This window comes from Pituophis catenifer, unplaced genomic scaffold, assembly GCF_029215685.1.
Source record: "Pituophis catenifer annectens isolate HBS135680 unplaced genomic scaffold, rPitCat1.0.hap2 SCAF_4, whole genome shotgun sequence".
NCBI lineage: Eukaryota > Metazoa > Chordata > Lepidosauria > Squamata > Colubridae > Pituophis > Pituophis catenifer.
Genome location: NW_027256884.1, coordinates 124,678,194 through 124,698,952, shown reverse-complemented (window position 1 = coordinate 124,698,952; position 20,759 = coordinate 124,678,194). Strand labels below are relative to the sequence as shown.

The 20,759-nt window shown below is 44.7% G+C and overlaps 1 protein-coding gene across 2 annotated transcripts in view; it reads right to left on the bottom strand.

Annotated features, from left to right (window-relative positions):
• DLG2 (discs large MAGUK scaffold protein 2) overlaps positions 1-20,759 on the bottom strand; it is a 1,162,532-nt gene that overhangs the window by 228,821 nt on the left and 912,952 nt on the right. For both annotated transcript variants that reach the window (XM_070942955.1, XM_070942956.1), the window contains 4 exons: positions 18,634-18,803; positions 16,881-17,017; positions 14,484-14,628; positions 13,277-13,418 (listed from right to left, as the gene is read on the bottom strand). In XM_070942955.1, coding sequence (XP_070799056.1) covers positions 13,277-13,418; positions 14,484-14,628; positions 16,881-17,017; positions 18,634-18,803 — 594 coding nt within the window. The remainder of the gene's footprint in view (positions 1-13,276; positions 13,419-14,483; positions 14,629-16,880; positions 17,018-18,633; positions 18,804-20,759) is intronic.

Here is a 20,759-nt window from a genome sequence, read left to right as displayed (position 1 = left end):
GTGATAGAAGTTTTAATTACTAACTAATGAAATGAAAGAGCAACAAAGCAAGAGATTACATGTAACATCCAACTGATTCATGCTGAAAGGACAAGCTAAAATCTGGTATTTTGGCACTAAAGTGTAGAAAACCCCATCTTTTATGGACAAACTACCTATATAGCCTGCATTAAGGCCATAGCTTGCTGTAACCATGATTTGAATAGGCCATAGTGCCAAAACCAGGATTAAAAGGTGAAAATCGGGATTACAAAGGTTAATTCACCCATGGGTAAAATCGAATCCTAGCAATCAATATTATTTAGGTAAGAATAATACATGAAGCCAGATTATATTTCAGGAGAGGAGGTAAACTGGAACAGAGTTTATTAACTTGCTTTTATTCAGAGAAAAAGGATGAATCTAGATGATTCATCCCCATCCGAAGTATATATTCTTCGGTCCTCATTTAGATCCATCCAAAATACTAATTACCATCCCCTCTTTAATTTGGCTTTGTGACGTTTTTCATAGATTCTGCCCCAGGTTCTCCACTGTAAACTGCCTTAAGGCCCTTATGATGGAAACTTGGAGGAATAATATTAGCAACAGTAAAGCAATAATTATAATAATATTAATAATAATGCAACCATGCCTTGGCTGCAAAAAAAAAACTAAACCACCACCAGAGGGCAGTGGGACAGAATTAGATTTGTCCAGCTCATTGCTGCCCTCTAGTTGCAGCTCTAAATAACAAGAATAATGACAATAATAATAATAATAATATTAAATCTGCACAATAGCATCATGCTCAGATAGTTATACAGAGAATAAAAATAAAGCATTAAGAAAATAGAGGAGGTACAGAAAAAAAGTAACCTGATTATGGCTTTACCACCGAGAAACTAAAAAAGGGAAGCTTTAACCCATGTACCATCTAGCAAGGCAGTCGTTCTGAAATTTCAATTATTCGTGTTCTGACCTTGGCTTCCCCAGCAGCACGAAGCCGAGTCCACGTCCCAATAAACCCTTTATTTAATTTTCAGTGAATTCCTCTCCAGCAAAGTCTTTCCTCTCCCACAGTCTTTCAAGATAGTTCACAATTACCGACCTTTATCAGGCTTGGAGAATAAACTAATCGTCTCCTGCAAACTCCCCTCCCCTTTCGCTCCTCTTTTATTCCCTAAGGGAGGGGCCCTTCATCATCCACCTGTGGCCTTACTCACCAGTCGACCCTTGTTCCTTAGCTGTTCTCTTCTCCTGGCAGCTCTGCACATGCGCACACTGGGAACAGGCCCCAGCTGTTTGTCTGCCTCACTGATGTCTGACTCCGAAGGCAGCTGATAACTGTCAGACGGCCCTGGCCCCCTCTCTGCCTCCGATGCAGAGCCCTCGTCAGAGCCTTCCCCAGACTCCAGGACTGGTCCATATTCCTCCCCAACTTCATCACTGTCCGAATCTGCTGCCAGGTCCACTGGCGGGCCACAACAATTTGTGGCTGAAATGCACATTTGTCTTTTCCTCATCTATTTTATATGATTCCTCTTTTGCTTCCTCACAACCCCATGCAAGCATTTGCAAGAAGCTACGGCTCAATGTAACACTGACAAACCAATATTATTCCAAATATCTGAAAGAACACAAGACTTCAAACTTTGCCCCGATAGGACAACATCGGAAAGCAAACATCGAATCCTATTATACAATTTATGCAAACCAAACCAAATCAAAAACTGGTTGTTCTCGGTAAAGAAATAAATCTCAGGATTTTCTACTTGAGAAGACCCTTTGTATTTTCACGTGTTCTTAGTTATAACATCATCCTATTTGAGTTGGAAGGAATTAAATCCTCAAGGCTGTAGCCCATGTTAAAATATATTTCTTCTAAATATATATAAAAGAATATATTTCTATTTTTTTTAAAAAAAAAGTACCTTCAATAGTGAGTGTTGGTTTGGTCAAGGAAGGCATCCTTAATCTGCTAAAACTGTGGCTGTGATCCTTCTTTATGGTTGGTAAGGAAGATTTGCCAAATCCATCAGGAATCCTGATGGCCCAGTGGTTAAGCTGAAGTTAAGCAGGCAAACTCTGCCCACAGTCTGGAGTTCGATCTTGATGGGGCTCAAGATTGACTCAGCCTTCCATCCTTCCGAGGTCAGTAAAATAAGGACCCAGATTGTGGGGGGCAATAAGCTGCCTCTAAACCTCTTAGAGAGTAAAGCCTTATTCAATCAGAATAGAGCTGGAAGGGACTTTGGAGGTCTTCTATTCCAACCCTCTGATCAAGCCATCTCAGACAAGTGACTGTCCAATCTCTTGTTAAAAACCTCCAGTGATGGAACGCCTACGATTTCTGGAGGCAAGTTGTTCCACTGGTTAATTGTCCTCATTGTAAGGACGTTTCTCCTTAATTCCAGGTTGCTTCTCTCCTTGATTAGTTTTCCATCCATTGTTTCTTGTCTTACCTTCTGATGCTTTGGAAAATAAATTGACCCCCCCCCCCCTCTTTTTTGTGGCTGCCTTTCAAATACTGGAATATTGCTATCATGTCCCTCCCTAGTCCTTCTTTTCTTTCGACTGGCCATACACAATTCCTGCAGCCGCTATTGCTATTCTCAGCAATGGCATTTTGGAGTAGGGGGGAGGGGGCAGGATTCTGGAAGTTCCAGTCCAAACATCTTGAGTTTAATTCAGTTTGGGAAAGACTGCAACTTGGTCTTTTGAACCAATAATACTGTATTCGTATTATCAAAATTCAGAAACAGAAATATTCTTAACCTTAACTATAATCTGTTGTAACAAGTTAGCAACTCAAAAGGCCTCCATCTTTCAGGTTTCCAGAACTGTTAAAGATATTGCTTTTTCCACAGGTTCTCTACAATATTTGATCTATATCAGGGGTGAAATGCTCCCGGTTCAGACCGGATCGCCCGATCCGGTAGTGATGGAGGCAGGTGGTTCGGAGAACCGGTAGCAAAAATCCCTGTCCCCCCCCCCAATGCCCAGCTGAGCCGCACAATCATCAGAGGCTTTTTTTTTACTTTTAAAAGCAATTTTTCTACAACCTCTTTGGCCAAAAAATGCTTTTAAAAGTAAAAAAAAAAAAGCCTCTGATGATCGCGCAGCCCAGCTGGGATCGTCAAAGGCTTTTAAAAGAAAAAAACCCTTTTTTTTCTTTTAAATGCCTCTGACGATCCAAGCTGAGTTGCCTGATCGGCAGAGACTTTTTAAAGCCTCTGCCGATCAGGCAACTCAGTTGGGATCGTCAGAGCCTTTTGAAAGCATTTTTTTACAACCTCTTCGCCGAAGAGGTTGTAGAAAAAATGGTTTTAAAAGTAAAAAAAAAAAATGGCCACATCCACCCAGTCACATTCCCCCCCACCACCAAGCCACGCCTACAGAACCGGTAGTAACAAATTTTAGATTTCACCACTGATCGATCTATCTATCTATCTATCTATCTATCTATCTATCTATCTATCTATCTATCTCTTTATAGATATAATGTGGCTATTTGATTTGACTTAGCTTTTTTGGATAGTTAATAAACCAAAGTACACCATTTAGGATAACATGCAAACTCATCTAATCGGGGCTTACTCAGCTAGCCACAATTAAACAAATCACAACTAAGGTTGTGTGAATTTAGCAATAGGCTTAAGAGCTCCTGAGAAAGTTAACAGTTAACAGTAACAGAATTGGAAGGGATCTTGGAAGTCATCTAGGCCGACCTCCTGCTCACGCAAGAGATCTGTACTAGGGATTCGAACCACCGAACTGCCAACCTTTCTGATCGACAAATTCAGTGTCTTAGCCACTGAGCCACCTTTTAAACCATGATTAAATCACACTTTGTGACATCGGATGTTAACTGTGAACAAGTTGGAGCCTTTCCTTTCTATGCAAGTCCATGAAAGGAGAAAAATGGAATTTATTATCCATTGCAACAATTAATTTGCAAAAAGTAGATAGGGATAATATGTAATTTTTGGGGACCTCATCCACCGCCTCTGATACTTTCTCCAATCTCAGTTAAAGCCCCCCAAAGCAAGCATCTGAATAAGCAAGGAACAATTCAAGTTTCATTCTAACTTGCATCAAATTTCTTTTAGAGAACTGCGATTTCCCAACAAAATTTCTCAATAAAATTATTGTTTTCCTTCAGCTCCAGCTGCACGGCGATTAAACTATGGCTTTTATGAAAGAATAATTAAAATCAAAGCGTAGCTCCAGGCTCCTGAATGGCTGATAAATTAGGCAGCCACTCATGGTATGTTTCCTGATTTCTATTCATGCATCAACTCATACGGAGTCATTATTTGCTTTGATTAAAATAAAGCTGCGGCAATAATATCATCGCAGTAGAAGAGACAACAGATCCACGAAGAGCTGCACACACTCGCCAAATTTCTGCAAATTCTAGTTTCCAATGCGATACAAGTAGTCCTCCACTTACAACAGTCCACTTAGTGACCGTTCGGCACTGAAAAAAAAGGGACTTAGGATCATTTTTCACACTTTGCAGCATCCCCATGGTCACATCAAAATTCAGACATTTGGCAACTAACTCATATTTATGACAGTTGCCATATCCCGGGATCCCTTTTGCAACCTTCTGACCAGCAAAAATCAGTGGGGAAGCCAGATTCACTTAACAACCATGTCACTAATTGAACAACTGCATTGATTCACTTAACAACGGTGACAAGTAAATCATGGAGCCAGTGGTGGGCTTCAAAATTTTTTACTACCGGTTCTGTGGGTGTGGTTTGGTGGGCGTGGCTTGGCTTGGTAGGCGTGGCAGGGGAAGGTTACTGCAAAATCCCCATTTCCTCCCGAACAGCTGGGACTCGGGAGGCAGAGAATAGATGGGGGCGGAGCCAGTCAGAGGTGGTATTTACAGGTTCTCCAAACTACTCAAAATTTCCGCTACCAGTTCTCCAGAACTGGTCAGAACCTGCTGAAACCCACCTCTGCATGGGGCAAATTTCACTCAACAAATGCCTCGCTTAGCAACAGACATGTTGCCCTCAATTGTGGTCGTAAGTCGAGGACTACCTGTACCACGCTTCATACAGTGTCATTCTAAATAAACGATATTCTTCCAAAACAAACAAAAGGGAATTGTGGGGAGGGGGGGAGGAAACCACGCGGCAATGGGATTTAGGTTCTTAAAAGAAAGTTTCATCATAGACCGTATGCAAAATGCTTTGAATTCTTTGGAATTTGCATGGAAACGATTGGAAATTATTTGCGATCACCGCAGCTGCCAAAGCAAGTTGGAGCTGGCTGTGAAGTACGGCCATGCCCCAGCCAGGCAGGGGAAGATTAAAACTGCGTCTGATCTAGAAGATCTTAAATGAGATATATTGTTCATGGAGTGTATAAGGATCAGTCATTCTTCCTCCCTCCCTCTTTCGCTTCAAGTGCTTCAGGTTACAGTGAAGATGAGCTGAATGAAATGGGTCCCATCATGCAGAAGTAAGAGCTGTGGATCTAGGATCCTTCTGCTCCTCGGGTAGAGATCACAAGCAAAGAACTCCGTGTTTCTACTTTCCCCTGCTTGGGAAAATGAATCATATGGCTGGATGCACAGAATTCGGCATATTATGGTTTGATAACATTGCTATTCAAAATGGTGTTAAGTTTTTTTCAGTAACAAGCATGCTACTCTCTGTTTTCTTCCCCCCCTTTTTTTTTAATGCACAGAGACACATAACTGCAGCAAACAGGAAGGAGGGACCAAAATTAGACACCCCACAATTCAGAAATGTTCTTTTTTTCCCCCCTATTTGTTCACCCATCTGAAGATTTTCTGTTCTTTCCTACATCTTAGGAAAGCTCACCTAAGCAATAACATTTTTAAAAAGGGAAATGCGGAGAACTGAATTCACGGCCTTCAGCCTTCGCACTATGAACTCAAGTTATCTCCACATATTTATTCAGATGTGAACATTTTAAAATGAGCTTCCATCATCATTAAAAATGCTGGATTGGACAGACTTCAAGTCAGCCAAGCCGGTTGACATTTGTGCATTTGGAAATAAATTGGCTTAAAAAAAATTATAGTTATTATTATTTTTTTTTAATTTTAAATATACAAACACAAATATGCCATATTATCTGACTGGGAAAATGTCAAAAACAAAATACATAATCAATGGATAGTCCGTTCCAATTTGCTGCATACTCTCATCCTTTTTTTTTTTAAAAAAAATCATTTAATCCAGGAGTCGGCAACCCGCGGCTCTGGAGCCGCATGTGGCTCTTTCATCCCTCTGCTGCAGCTCCCTGTTGCCGGTCGGCTCCACAATTGATAGGGCTTTCGGTTAGGACAGGTAGAGGAAAAAGGACGTCGCACTAGGAGGAGATTCTATGGTGGAGGAACCGGATTTCCAGTTGGCAGAGGAAAAAGGACGCTGCGCTAGGAGGAGACTCTATGGTGGGGGAACCGGACTTCCGGTCGGCTCCAGAATTGAACGGGGGGCTTCCGGTTAGGACCTTTGTAGCTCTTTGAGTGTTTAAAGTTGCCGACCCCTGATTTAATCCAAGGCATTCACAGAACCATTCCCCTTTTCTCCCCAACGCACAAATTTCTCATCCAAAAAAAACACTTTTACACTGTTTCATTTACAGGTCACAAATTCGTTACACAAGTGAGCAAACTCTCGGTACAATTCGGCATAGCATCAAGACAGCTGCAAAGAGTCAAGGTTTTTAAGAAGGAGTCTTCCGAGAAATAAAAGAAAAATTAAAAAAAAAAACCCAAAGTGAAAGAAAAATCGACAGCCGTGAAAGCAACTTTCTAAGCTTGTCAATCTAACCGCTGGCACATGCTGCCTTTTCGGTTTTGTGTTTTGCAAAAACGGAGCAACACGAAAAGAACCACGCTGAATATTTTTTTTAAAAAAAGCACTACATCGAAGCAGGTTCCCACAAATCTGGTGTCAGAGCACTTTTTAAAAGACACGTTAAAAGAAGGCATAGGTTCTTCTCCCTTTCCAGCAGGCAGAAGTGAACAACAACAAAAAAAAAGGAATACAAGAGTCGGTTTTGTTTGACTCAGTGCTTGGATTTCTTGCACTCATGAAATTTCCCTATTGGATCACAGCTATCCCTGCTCCAGTTGGGACACACCTACCAAGGGAAGTCATATCTGCAAAAAGAGAAAGAAGTCACTAGGGCCAGACCCATAAGAACACCCCCATGTGCTCAAACAAAGCCAAATGAAGGACACCTTCCATTGGTTACAGGTTAAACACAACCACCGGACCCATGTTTCCCAACCTCGCCAACTTGAAGAAGAAGCTGGTTGGGGAATTCTGGGAGTTGAAGTCCACCCATCTTCAAGGTGCCAAGGCTGAGGAACAACACTGCATTAGAAGCTTTGGGGGTGGGGTGGGCAAACACAGGTCTAGGAATCTGGGTTGCCCAGCATTCTCAGGCAACCAACCATTGTTTGTTCTATGCCCTTTGTTGGAAGAAATGTCAATTCAGTTCCAAGTGGGGAGAAAGACACTGGAAACATGGAGGCTGTTTGGAAAGATGGTTTAATGGTGGACAGGACCACATGGGTTTTTTGGGTCTTGGGCAAATGAGCACATGGGAGGGAGGGAGGGAAGGAGAGAGAGAGAGGGACGGAGGGAGGGATGGAGGGAGGGACGGAGGGAGAGAGAGACATTTTTATACCCTCTCTTGGGAGTTGAATTTGGATTTACTGTTACTGTGGCAAGGGCATGTATTCTGATTGGTTGCTAGACTCCCAGGGAGCTATTCAGGTGTAACTTTGTAGGCTGTCTTGAGTCCCAGGCTTGGTTGAATCTTGCTGGGTGATGTAATCTTCCCAGGTGCCATGTGGTGAGATGGTTAGAGGGCTAATCCTATTATGTCCTGAGGGTGAAGGTCTTTTGTGTTGTAGATAAGCTGGCCCAGCCTTTTGTCTTGTAGATAGGTTGGCACCAAAATATCTGCTGGGGGAGGGGTGGGGCAGGGAGTTTATGCCTTTAGAAACATGTTTCTCCTTTAGGAAAAATATAATATTCTGCCTTTTTAAATATTTCCTAGAGTATTTCATTCTTCTAGGAGATGGGTGGGTGCTAACTTCCTACACCTTGAAGTAATGCTCAGCTCCCATAGCTAGTCGATTGGTCACTGCCAATTTGAGAGAAGTGAAATGATTCTGGGGTGGAGGAGAACATAAGGGAAGGGGAAGGAGGGAAGGAGGGAAGGAAGAAGAATGTTATTGTTTTGAAGGACATGTTGGCCATTTTTTTCCTACTAGGTCATAGAGTGATTTAATGGCCAGGACATTTTCAGAAACGAAGAAGGTGGTTGAAAGCAGCTGACTGTCCCCAAGCAAGGCCAACTGTTTCTATTCATAGTTAAGCCTTTCTGCTCTAAATTGCAGGATCCATGGGAGTCGTTGTGCTGCCTAAGACGGAAGTCTCCAAACTTGGCAATTTTACGACTTGTGGACTTCCACTCCCAGAATTCCTCAGCCAGAATTCTGGGAGTGGAAGTCCACAAGTCTTATGAGTTGCCATCTTTGAAGAACCAGGCCTAAGATGAAAATTAAGGTCGTCTGAATGCCAGTTGGGCTGAACCAAGATTTGTACAAGTAGTCCTTGACTTACGACCACAAAGCAATGCAGCTTCTTGACTTATGACCGCCAAGCAATGCCCCTCAGAGAGGTTGGCCTTTACAACTGCATCATTTAAGGATGGAAATTCCAGTCCCAGTTATGCTTGTAAATGAAGGACTACTTATATTTCCATCGAACAGAGGTTGTCCTGATTAGGTGTACAGGTAATCCTCGACTTACGACCACAACTGAGCCCAAACTTTCTATTGCTAACCGAGGCGGTAGTTAAGTGAGTTTTGCCCCATTTTATGACTTCTTACCACAGCTGCTAAGTCAATCACTGCCGTTGTTAAGTTAGTCACATGGTCGTTAAACAAATCCAGTTAATAATATAGTTGTTAACAAATTGGGCTTCCTCATTGCTTGTCAGAAGGTCTCAAAAGGTGACCATCACATGACCCCGGGACATTGCAACCGTCATAAATATGAATCACTTGCGAAGGGTCTGAATTTTAATCACGTGATCGTGGGGATGCTGCAGCGGTGTGAAAAACGGTCATAAGTCTCTTTTTTTCATTGCCGTTGTAACTTTGAACTAAATGAATAGTTGTACGTCAAGGACTACCTGTACTCCTCTGAAGGAAAGAGGCTGACCTGGAGCAGAGTGAGGTGGGAACTGATACACCTTCCCTGAAGTAGAAGAAAATGACGGAGAGAAACTCTTCCAAAGTCTCCTACATAATACCATCTATCATCTTCCACTTCAGGCAGTGGTGGGATTCAAATAATTTAACAACCGGTTCTCTGCCCTAATGACCAGCTGGAAGGAGGTGGCCATGGTGGGCATGGCCGGGGTGTGTGACAGGCAGCGCTCGGCCTCCTGCACCCCCCTGGGGGCAAAACGGGCCACGGAGGGGGGATGAACCACCCCTCCCGTGCCCCATTTTGGGCCTAGTAGGTCTCCCTGCAGCCTCCTGGGAGCGAAAAGGGGCCACCGGGGGGAGGGGGGCTGCGCCGCACTCCCTGCGCCCAGTTTTGGGCCTAGTAAGCCTCCCTGCAGTCTCCTGGAAGCACAAATGGGCTATGGGGGGACTGCAATGCACCCCACCTCACCCCGTTTTGGGCCTAGTAGACTTCCCTGCAGCCTCCTGGGAGTAAAAATGGGCCGCAGGGGAGCCTGCCCCCCACACCACATTTTGCACCTAGGCGGCCTCCCTGAAGCTTCCTGGGAGCAAAAATGGGCCATGGGGGGGCTGCGCCCCTCACACCCCATTTTGAGCCTAGGAGGCCTCCCTGCACTTACCTGGGAGCCAAAATGGGGTGCATGGGGACTCCTGGAAGGGGTTGGGCAGGGCAGGGTGAGGCCAGCCAGCAATTTAAGTACTGGTTTGCCCGAACCGGGCCGAACCGGCTGAATCCCACCACTGACTTCAGGGAATTGTTTAATAATACAGCCGGTCATGATGCTTCTCTGACAAAATGGCTGCAGTGTATATAGCTCTCAAGGAAGAAATAGCAGGAGACTTAAAAACTTTTCTTCCTCATTGTTCTTTTTTGGCATGTCCTCAAGGCACCCCTGACCCATTTCGAGCCGGGGGGGGGGAGAGAAAAAAGCACATTTCTCTTTTTAGCAAGTAATGCAGGAATAACCCCTCCCCCCCCATCTGTCACTTCCTCTGATCGCTCTTTCGGTTGCACAGAAAATGATAATCCAGGTTCCCAGGTGATCTGTGTTTGCTTCCAGCTATCTGGCCTCAGCCTGAACATGAAACATTTGTTTGCAAACATCTGCTAAACCAGAAGAGGCCAACTCATTAAAGGCTCGTGATTAGCGGAGAGTTTGAAGCCCAGGGTAGTCTCCAAAACAGACAAGCATCTGATGCCCTTCTAGGAAAGCAGATACGGGTCAGTGACATTTGGCACTGATTTTTCTCCTGTCCACCTCATACAATGAGCTTCTTTGCCTTTAACAGGTGAATGGACACGGTTTAAATGGGATACCTATTCTAGGATGGTTCACATCAAGAGAGATTTTTTTTGCAAGAAATAAAAGCATTTTTGGGATAACAATGACACCCAACAGAAGAGAATATTTATAGCTCAGGGTTGAATGGTGGGGAGCTTTGTGGTCTCTAAGTTTGGCTGTTTTCTTGCAGACATTTCATTACCCAACTAGGTAATATCATCAGGGTTAATCCCATTCCCTTCTACCCTGTTTCCCCAAAAATAAGACCCAACCAGAAAATAAGTCCTAGCATGATTTTTCAGGATGCTCGTAATATAAGCCCTGCCTCCAAAATAAGCCCTAATGTCAGCGTTAAGATTGTCTGCCAGATGTAGTGGTGGGATTCAGCCAGTTTGCACCACTTTGGAAGAATCGGTTGTTAACTTTCTGAGTAGTTTGGCAAACTGGTTGTTGGAAGAAATCATTAGGGCAGAGAATCGGTTGTTAAATTACTTGAATCCCACCACTGGCCAGATGGGTGCATTTAGTACCGTATTTCCCCCAAAATAAGACTTAACCAGAAAATAAGCCCTAATGCATCTTTTGGAGCAAAAATTAATATAACACCTAGTCTTATTTTTGGGGAAACACGGTAGGTCTGATGAAGTTACCTAGTCAAGCAATGAAATGTCTGCAAGAGAGCAAACGAGCTCAGAGAGAGTACCAAGGAACCCGTAAATATGACATTTCTCTAATTCCATCTTGCAATATTTGCACTGACCTTCCATCAGTTATGGAGTCACATATGTATATATGTCCTTGAGAACTATAATATGGTGAGATGATTCAGATCCCAAGGCCTACCCTTTTATATAACTTCTAGAGCAGTGAACTTTAGCAACTTTAAAAAATGACTGGACTTCAACTCCCAGAATTCCCCAGCCATCTATGCCAGAATTCCCCAGTCTCAACCATTCATGACTGGTTGTGGAATTCTGAGAGTTGAAATCCAGACATCTTAAAGTTGCTAACGTTGTGAGGAGCGTGAGGATGCTATGATGGTTGTAAGTCCGAGTATTGGTCGCAAGTCACTTTTTTCAGTGCTATTGGTAGTTCTGAATGGTCTCTAAACGAATGGTCGTAAATTGAGGACTACCTGAACTAGAATTTCAAACAATCAAGGTTTCTAGGTCCATTCAGGCCAAACCTGGGTCTCCCTGTCTATTTAATCCAAACCATCAAGGTTTCTGTCTGTAATTCTATTTTGGTTTTAACATTTCTGGTGAGGCCTGACAGCCTCTGGGAAAGCATCATGTAATATTCCCAGACCTTTTCTGAATTTTCTAAATAGGGAAATGTTTTTTTCCCCCCCTCCTGGGACTTCAGAAGCAAATGAAAGGGAATTCCTTTTCCAAGGAAATACTCTTCTTTGCGCATCGCATTCACGTACGAAGACCAAGGAGGCTGTGAGAACTACAAACATTAGCTTTGTGGGGTGGAATTTAAAACTGAGGGGAAAACCATATGGCCAAGACAGACAAAAATTCAAATGATCTACCGCTAAGTTAAGGGCAACAAGGGACAACTCAAATCTCACACAATTACAAGATAAGGCAGAATGTGGTGGACAGACAAACAGCAAATTTCGGACCCAACATGATGTTCCTAAATGATCAGACAGAAAGAAAGAAAGAAACGAAACAGAGCGAAAACCTGATCTTTTTGGAAAGGATGAGGCCAAAATAAAAAAATAAATAAAAAAAAATTACGATAAAGAGAAATAGTGGCACAAAGGAAATTCGTTCTGGTTAGTCGCTCCAAATGTTAAATTATCCTTCTCCGATTCTAGCTTGGCTCTTGTTTCTAAACGTTAAATTACTGAGACAGGAATTTCCTCTTTTAAAATTTAAAGAGTGCACCTCCTTAAGGGACAGCCAGATGGTGGACTGCTGGGGGTTCGCAGGGGTTCGGGAGAAACTCTAGCTAAGATTCTGTGCAGTTCGGAGAACCCCCAAATCCCACTCCTAACTGGCCCTGCCCATCCCACCCTGCCCCTCCCAGGAGTCCCCACGTGGCACGTTTTGGAGGCAGGTAAGTGTGTGCGGAGGCTCAGGAAGGGTGAAAAACGGCCCTACCGGAAGTTCGGGAAGGCCTGTTTCTGGCCTCCAGAAGGCCTCCAGAGCCTGGGGAGGCCGTTTTCGCCCTCCCAGAGGCTCGACAAAAGCCTCCATGGCCTGGAGAGTGTTAAAACACATCCCGCCCCTGCCGTAGTGCAGGAGGCGACTAGGCCATGCCCACCATGGCCACACCCAACCAGCAACTGGGCAGAGAACCCCTTGCTAAAATTTTTGAAGCCCACCGCTGATCATCACTGTCCCTCTCTTGTATAATGTGATTAGTCAAACGCTTATACCCGTGATGGCGAACTTATGGCACGCACGCACTCATGTGCGGGGTGGGGTGGCGGGTACCACACCTCCACCCACTCCATTTTTGGTTCCAGGAGGCTTCAGGGTAGCCTGCTAGCACCAAAACGGGGGTCATGCGCGCATGCACAGAGGGAGCGCCTATGCGCTGGGGCGGAGCCTGCAGTGGGCATTGCATTATGGGTGTCGGCACGCACACGCGCTCTTTTGAGCACCCAAGGAAAAAGAGATTCGCCATCACTGTCTTATACCCTGTCGAGGCCCTAATCCCAGCATCAAACAAACCATGTTTCCTGGAAGCCAGCATATCAAGCAAAGGCACTCAGTAAAGATGAATATCTAACCTGGGGTAGTCATCTTCCACTAGCATGTGCTTTGGGAGAGGCGAGTATCTTCCAGGCGAGATGGGGGCCAACGAGGTCTTGTATTCTAAAGTGCCGTTGTTGCCTGAAGACAGGATGTGGTTTTCCATCGGCGGGGAATAAGCTACGGGTTAAAGAAGACAGACAATTACCATTCAATCACCAGTTCAATTCATGCTGAACCGTCTGAGATAGTATAGAAGATTCAAGGCGTGCCCCTCGTCTTGTTTTGCAAACAGGCATACATGGAAAGGGATGCGGTGGCTCAGCGGCTAAGTCGCTGAGCTTGTCGATCGAAAGGGTCAGCAGCTCAGCGGTTCGAATCCCTAGTGCCGCGTAACGGGGTGAGCTCCCGTTCCTTGTCCCAGCTTCTGCCAACCTAGCGGTTCAAAAGCACGTAAAAAATGCAAGTAGAAAAACAGGGACCACCTTTGGTGGGAAGGTAACAGCGTTCCGTGTGCCTTTGGCGTTGAGTCATGCCGGCCACATGACCACGGAGACATCTTCGGACAGCGCTGGCTCTTCGGCTTTGAAACAGACATGAGCACCAGCCCCTAGAGTTGGGAACAACTAGCACATATGTGCCAGGGGAACCTTTACCTTTACCTTATACATGGAAAGGATTTTAGGAGGTTTAAAGCATCAAGGCTTAAATCGGGGGCCCCCAACCCTTGGCTGTGGCCCTATTACTGGACCTTGAACCCTTTGGAACTGGGCCATGGAAGTGGTGGGTGAACGTGCACTTGTGCATTTCCACTTGTGCGAACAGCGGGCAAGCATGTGCCCTCCATTTGTGTGAACGTCATCAGAGGCTTTTAAAAGCATTTTTTTTACAACCTCTTCAGTCGAAGAGATTGTAGAAAAAATGTTTTTAAAAGAAAAAAAAAGCCTCTCATGATCAGGCAACTCAGCTGGAATCGTCAGAGGCTTTTAAAAGCATTTTTTCTACAACCTCTTTGGCCGAAGAGGTTGTAGAAAAAATGATTTTAAAAGTAAAAAAAAAAAAAGTTGGCTATGCCCACCCAGTCAAATTACGCCCCCCCCACCAAGCCACGCCCACAGAACCGGTAGTAACAAATTTTACATTTCACCACTGCTCTGTTTGGTACTTGTTCCTTAACAGGTCACTTAAAAACTTAGAATTTGACAACAACATCCGTGAAAAACAAACATGTATATCATAACTTACGATGAGTAATATCTGGAGGGCCATAAGGGTCGGTCATATAGATGGTGGTTGGCTTCCCCACTTTTAAATAGACTACATCCGATGTATTCTTCAATATTGCTACTGCTTCTTCGTGTGTTACTTCTTCTAAACTGTAATTGTTTACCTAAACGAAAGCCGAGAGAAAAAGGTGCATTCAGCAGGTCTGATGTGGAAACCAAGCCATCATTTGTTCACGTGCTAATCAAAAGAAGAGAACTCTTTACTCAAGGAACACAGTAAATTAGGCCAATTCTGTGTGACAAATAAGGTGTTTTATCATTCAAATGCAGCCTTCCAGGTGGGTGCTTAGCAGAGGTGGTATTCAGCCGGTTCGGGGAAACCGGTAGTGGCAACCTGCAATATGGTCCCAGCCCGCCCCGGTGCTATGGTGTCCAATTTAGCCACGTTTTCTAAGCCACGCATATGTGTGCAAATCGCGTGCATGCACTGACGGCGAGTGCTCCCATTTTCGCTGCGTGGCAAACCGGTGGCAAAATTATATGAAACCCACCTCTGATGTTTAGGGTTATGAGTTTCAGCCTGGAGAAGCTACATAGGACTGGATCTATTTAGTAAATGGATAAGGGAACTATCGTAAAATCCATGTAATGCTGGACCGGGAAGTAAAAAAAAACCAAACCAAACCAAAATAAATTCTTAGAAGAAAATAATGGTGGTGCAGTGGTTCAAGTGCAGTATTGCGGGCAAACTCTGCCCACAGCCTGGAGTTTGATCCTGACGGGGCTTGAGGTTGACTCAGCCTTTCACCCTTCCGAGGTCGGTAAAATGAGGACCCAGAATTGTTGAGGATAACAGGCAAATAAGAATGCTTCTGCATTGTAGGCTTCCCAGAGAATGCTGTAAAGCAGTGGTCACCAACTGGTAGTCTGTGGACCACTGGTGGTCCGTGAGAAAAATTTGGTGGTCCGCAGAAAAAAATATTTGCATTTTTTATATTGCACTAAATCAGGGGTCCTCAAACTACGGCCTCTGGGACAGATACGTGCAATGAACGTTTGTGTTGCTGCAGAGAATCCCCCCCTTCGGGGTCTTTTTGTGTGGGTCGGAGGGCAGGGACACTTGGGGGTCTACTTTAGCCTCCTGGTGCAGGGCTCTGGGCAAAGGCTGGAGGGAAGTGCCACTGGTGGCCAAGAGCCAGAGGACCTTGTTCCAGTGGGACTGCCTCATGGATGGAACTGGCTGACCTTCTCAGCCCGCTGAGCCTCCAGGCGCCGGTAGCTGGCCTTGCATTCTCAAAGTCCTTCCCTCTGCTTGGAAAGCCTATGCTCCTAGTCCTCAGTGAGATGTTTCTGCTGAGCCTCCTTCTCGGTCAGATCCAATTTGAACTGAGTTGTTTTGCCAACTCTTTCTCCTGGTGGCTGCTTAGCTCCAACAATTGCTTCCTGTTGGGTCTCTAAGGAGCCCGGGCGGGGAGGCAATGAGTGGCTGGGAGGGGAGGGGCGAGTAGAGGCTGGCGAGATGCCCCTTGATGTGAGTGACATCGAGTTGGCCACACCCACCTAATCACATGACCACCTAGCCATGCCCGCCCAGCCGGTCATTAGGCAGATCATATTAGTAGTCCCCGAGATTTAAAATTATGAATTTAGTGATCCGAAAGTTTGGTGGCCTCTGCTGTAAAGCACTATGGGCTGGTATATAAGCCTAAATGCTATTGCTATTGTTAATGGAAAGTTCAATTAGATCTACTCTAATGCCTTGGTAAGACCACACTTGGAATATTGCATCCAGTTTTGGTCTCCACGATGTAAAAAAAGATGTGGAGACTCTAGAAAGAGTGCAGAGAAGAGCCACAAAGATGAGTAGGGGATTGGAGGCTAAAACATACAAAGAACGGTTGCAGGAATGGGGTATGTCTAAGTTTGATGAAAAGAAGGACTAGGGATGACATGATAGCAGTCTTCTAATATCTCAGGGGCTGCCACAAAGAAGAGGGAATCAAGCTATTCTCCAAAGCACCTGAGGGCAGGACAAGAAGCAATGGGTGGAAACTAATCAAGGAGAGAAGCAACCTAGAACTAAGGAGAAATTTCCTGACAGTTAGAACAATTAATCAGTGGAACGACTTGCCACCAGGAGTTGTGAATGCTCCAACACTGGAAGTTTTTAGGAAGAGATTGGACAACCCTTTGTCTGAAATGGTATAGGGTTTCCTGCCTAAGCAGGGGGTTGGACTAGAAGACCTCCAAGGTCCCTTCCAACTGTTCTGTTATTCTGTTCTGTACTACCGGTAGTTCCTAATGGGAAATGAGGAGGTACAAAAAGATGCGCGGTAAACTGGTAAGAACCTGTATGCGTTATGTGTTACATTTCATCGCACCGTCGATAAAAAAAAAAATCAGTGCCAATTCTCACCATAAGAAGCCTGTCTCCGACTTGCAACCGTCCGTCCTTTTGGGCTGCACCACCATCAATAATTTTTGTGACATAGATGCTGTTGTCGCCAGGGATGTGCTGGTTTCCTACGCCTCCGGCAATGCTGAACCCCAGACCTAAAGGGAAATGAAAAAGGAGAATAAACTTTATTGAGAGTACACTTTATTGAAAATGAACTAAGGTTAAGCTCAAAAGCGGCATCTCAGGCTACGCCAGGCTCCCAAATCCAAGAAAGACACTCAGTGATTCTTCGAAGCCGAGTTCTTTATAGATCCACCCAGGGGTGAAATCCAGCAGGTTCTGGAGAACCGGTAGTGGAAATTTTGAGCAGTTCGGAAAACTGGCAAATACCACCTCTGGTTGGTCCCAGAGTGGGGTGGGAATGGAGATTTTGCAATATCTTTCCCCCAGGAGTAAGGTGGATTGGGGATTTTGCAATATCCTTCCCCCAGGAGTGGGGTTGGAATGGGGATTTTGACGTATTCTTCCACTGGAGTGGGGAAGGGAATGGGGATTTTGTAGTATCCTTCCCCTGCCACGACCACCAAGCCACACCCACAGAACCAGTAGTAAAAAAAATTGGATTTCACCACTGGATCCACCCCTATAGACAGTATCTATTTCAAGTAGGTTTAATCATCAATAAAAGCACCTTAACAAGCCATCATTCCAGGTATATATCTACATATGACAGGAACCGGAAATACCTCACAGACGCAATTGAAGGCAGCTCCTCGAGAGTCAAGGAATACCTCTCAGACTTATCCTGCCAAGACTGCAGACATAACCCTTGTAACAGTATTTTGCCAAAGTGAAGTACTCAACTATCTGCAAGAAGCATGTACAACATAGTCCTCCGAAGTGGTATTAACACTTCACGTGAACTTCCTTTGCAATCTTCCCAGTTTCGACAAGCACAGTCAATGGGAGAGGTGGGATTTGCTTAACAACCACACGATTCACTTAACAACCATGGCGAAGAAGGTTGTAAAATCGAGCGTGATTCACGGCAAAAAAAGGCTGTGAGATTAGGCGCGATTCACCTAACAAATGCCTCACTTGGCTATGTAAGTCGTGGTAAGACCAGGGGTGATATTCACTTACTTTCGGTACAGGTTCACAAATGTGAGCGCGTGCTACCTCTGTGCATGCGCAGAGCCTTCCGCGCATGAGCAGAGGGTCAAAAACGGGACGTGATGATATCTGGGCAAGTGGGCAGAGCCTCCCGCAGCTGCCGCTACTGGTGCGCCCAAACCGGATAGAACCGGCTGAATACCACCACTGGGTCATACGTATGACCCAGTGATGGGATTCAGCCAGTTCGCACCCATTCGGGAGAACCAGTTGTTAGCTTTCTAAACAGTTCGGAGAACCAATTGTTGGAAGAAATCTTACTTTGTTTTTTTCCACTTTACAAGGCTAATCCTGTAAGGAAGGAAACATTCTGGTGTTGTTTCTAGCCTAATCTTTATTGCCCTGCTTATAGAAACTGCCTCTCTGGTTAACCCTTATTACATTGTAACAGCTAAGACGAAGCGCCCATCGACATGAGTGACGTTGAGTTTGGCCACGCCCACACGGTCGCATGACCAACGAGCCACGCCTACCCAGCTGGTCATTAGGGCAGGGAACCGGTTGTTAAATTATTTAAATCCCACCACTGGTATGACCCAATGGTGGTCATAAGTTGAAGACGCCCTGCGTTGTGTTTGCCTCATTGTCCATTAATTACCTTTGGGTCCTTTGAACAGTTTAATTTCCACCACAGTCTCCAGAATAGGTCTCCTCCGACGGACATAGAGTCGTACGATAGAGCCGGCTTCCTTCAGCGCCTCAACAGCTTTGCTATGGGAAACTTCGGAAACGTCGAACTCATTCACCCGCAAAATGCAATCGTTGACTCTGGGAGGGGAAAAAAACAACAACAGGAACAGGAGACCATTATAGCGACAGCGTACGTTGTAATTTCAACATGAGAAAGCGGATCGTCAGCCGTGGTTAGAAGGCAGTATGGCAGGCTAACTCTGCTCACTGCCAGCAGTTCGATCCTGACCCGCTCAAGCTTGACTCATCCTTCCATCCTTCAGAAGTCGGTTAAATGAGGACCCAGATTTTGGAGGGCAAGAGGCTGACTCTGTAAACCACTTAGACAGGGCTGTAAAAGCACTGTGAAGTGGTATATGTCTGAGTGCTATTGAGAAGGAGGGAGGGAAGGAGGGAGGGAGGGAGGGAGGGAGGGAGGGAGGAAGGAAGGAAGGAAGGAAGGAAGGAAGGAAGGAAGGAAGGAAGGAAGTCTTTGATCCTGACTGGCTCATGGTTGATTCAGCCTTCCGTCCTTCCGAGGTCAGTAAAATGAGGACCCAGATTGTTGGGCAAAATGCTGACTCTGTAAGCCGCTTAGAGAGGACTGTAAAAGCACTGTGAAGTGGTATATAAGTCTGAGTGCTATTGAGAAGGAGGGAGGGAGGGAGGGAGGGAGGGTTTGATCCTGACCAGCTCAAGGTTGACTCAGCCTTCCATCCTTCCGAGGTGGGTAAAATGAGGACCCAGATTGTTGGGGGCAAGAGGCTGACTCTGTAAACTGCTTAGAGAGGGCAGTAAAGCTCTATGAGGCAGTATATAAGTCTATTGCTATTGCTATTTTCCAAGGGAAGAACTAGCAGGGCATTGTAGGCCCATATCAAGCCCTTTTATTTTATTTTATTTTATTTTATTTTATTTTATTTTATTTTATTTTATTTATTTATTTATTTATTTATTTATTTATTTATTTATTTATTTGTCGAGTATGTATTAGATAATATATATAAGTATAAGCATGAATTGAATACATAAAATGAATACAATTAAAGGGAACATTAGGACAGGGACGGTAGGCACGCTGGTGCTCTTATGCCCTTGTATCGTTGATGTAGAAAGAAATGGAATACAGGTAGTTCTCGGCTTACAACCATTCATTTAGTGACCGTTTGAAGTTGAAGGTAGTCCTGGACTTACAACAGTTCGTTTAGTGACCATTCAAAGTTACAACGGCACTGAAAAATGTGACTTACGGCTGTTTTTCGGAGTTATGACCTTTGCAGCATCCCCATGATCACGCAGTCAAAACTGTTAGGAAATGACTATTACCTAACTTGTTGGGTTGGCAGTATATAAACCCTCAATATAGCTTTAAGACTGCTGTATTGCATCATACTGTGTCCTGATTGGTTAGCTCTGTAGCCAATCTCCTTAAGAGGGAGCTAGAAACATGGTTTGTTTCTCTTTGCTGTTCTTGCTCTCTGATATCTCTGTATGCTACTGTTTGCAAATCCAGAAGAACTGTTTATTGTGAATGACTACGATGACTGGTAAGAAGACTTTGTTATTGGATTATCCCTGGACTGTCGTTTTGCTATCTCCTGCTTTATATGTGTATGACCTGGACTGTTTATTGGACTATGCCTTACTATTTCCTGAAAGTAAACACAACTCAGTGTATCTGTGTGTTGGCTGTGTTTATTCGTAACTACTCTTAATCGCTTTCATGTCCACACCCTTGCTACTCAAGGGTTACTCTGCAAATTCCTTAACAAAAATTTAGAAGAGAGTTTGGACTACCAAACTGGGAATTATATTACCAGGCAGCAACGTTATCATGGATGAAAGAATGGATTGTATTAAGAAATACAAGGTTATTGACATTGGAGAGTCATGATCTACAATTGGGTTGGCATAAGTGGTGAGTTGCCCCCGGTTCAGACAGGTTCGCAAGAACTGGTAGTAAAACCAGTGGGAGGCTCCGCCCACTGACCCGGATGTCATCAAAGTTGATCTGCGCATGTGCAGAGCACGTGGGGGCACAATGCGAACCGATAG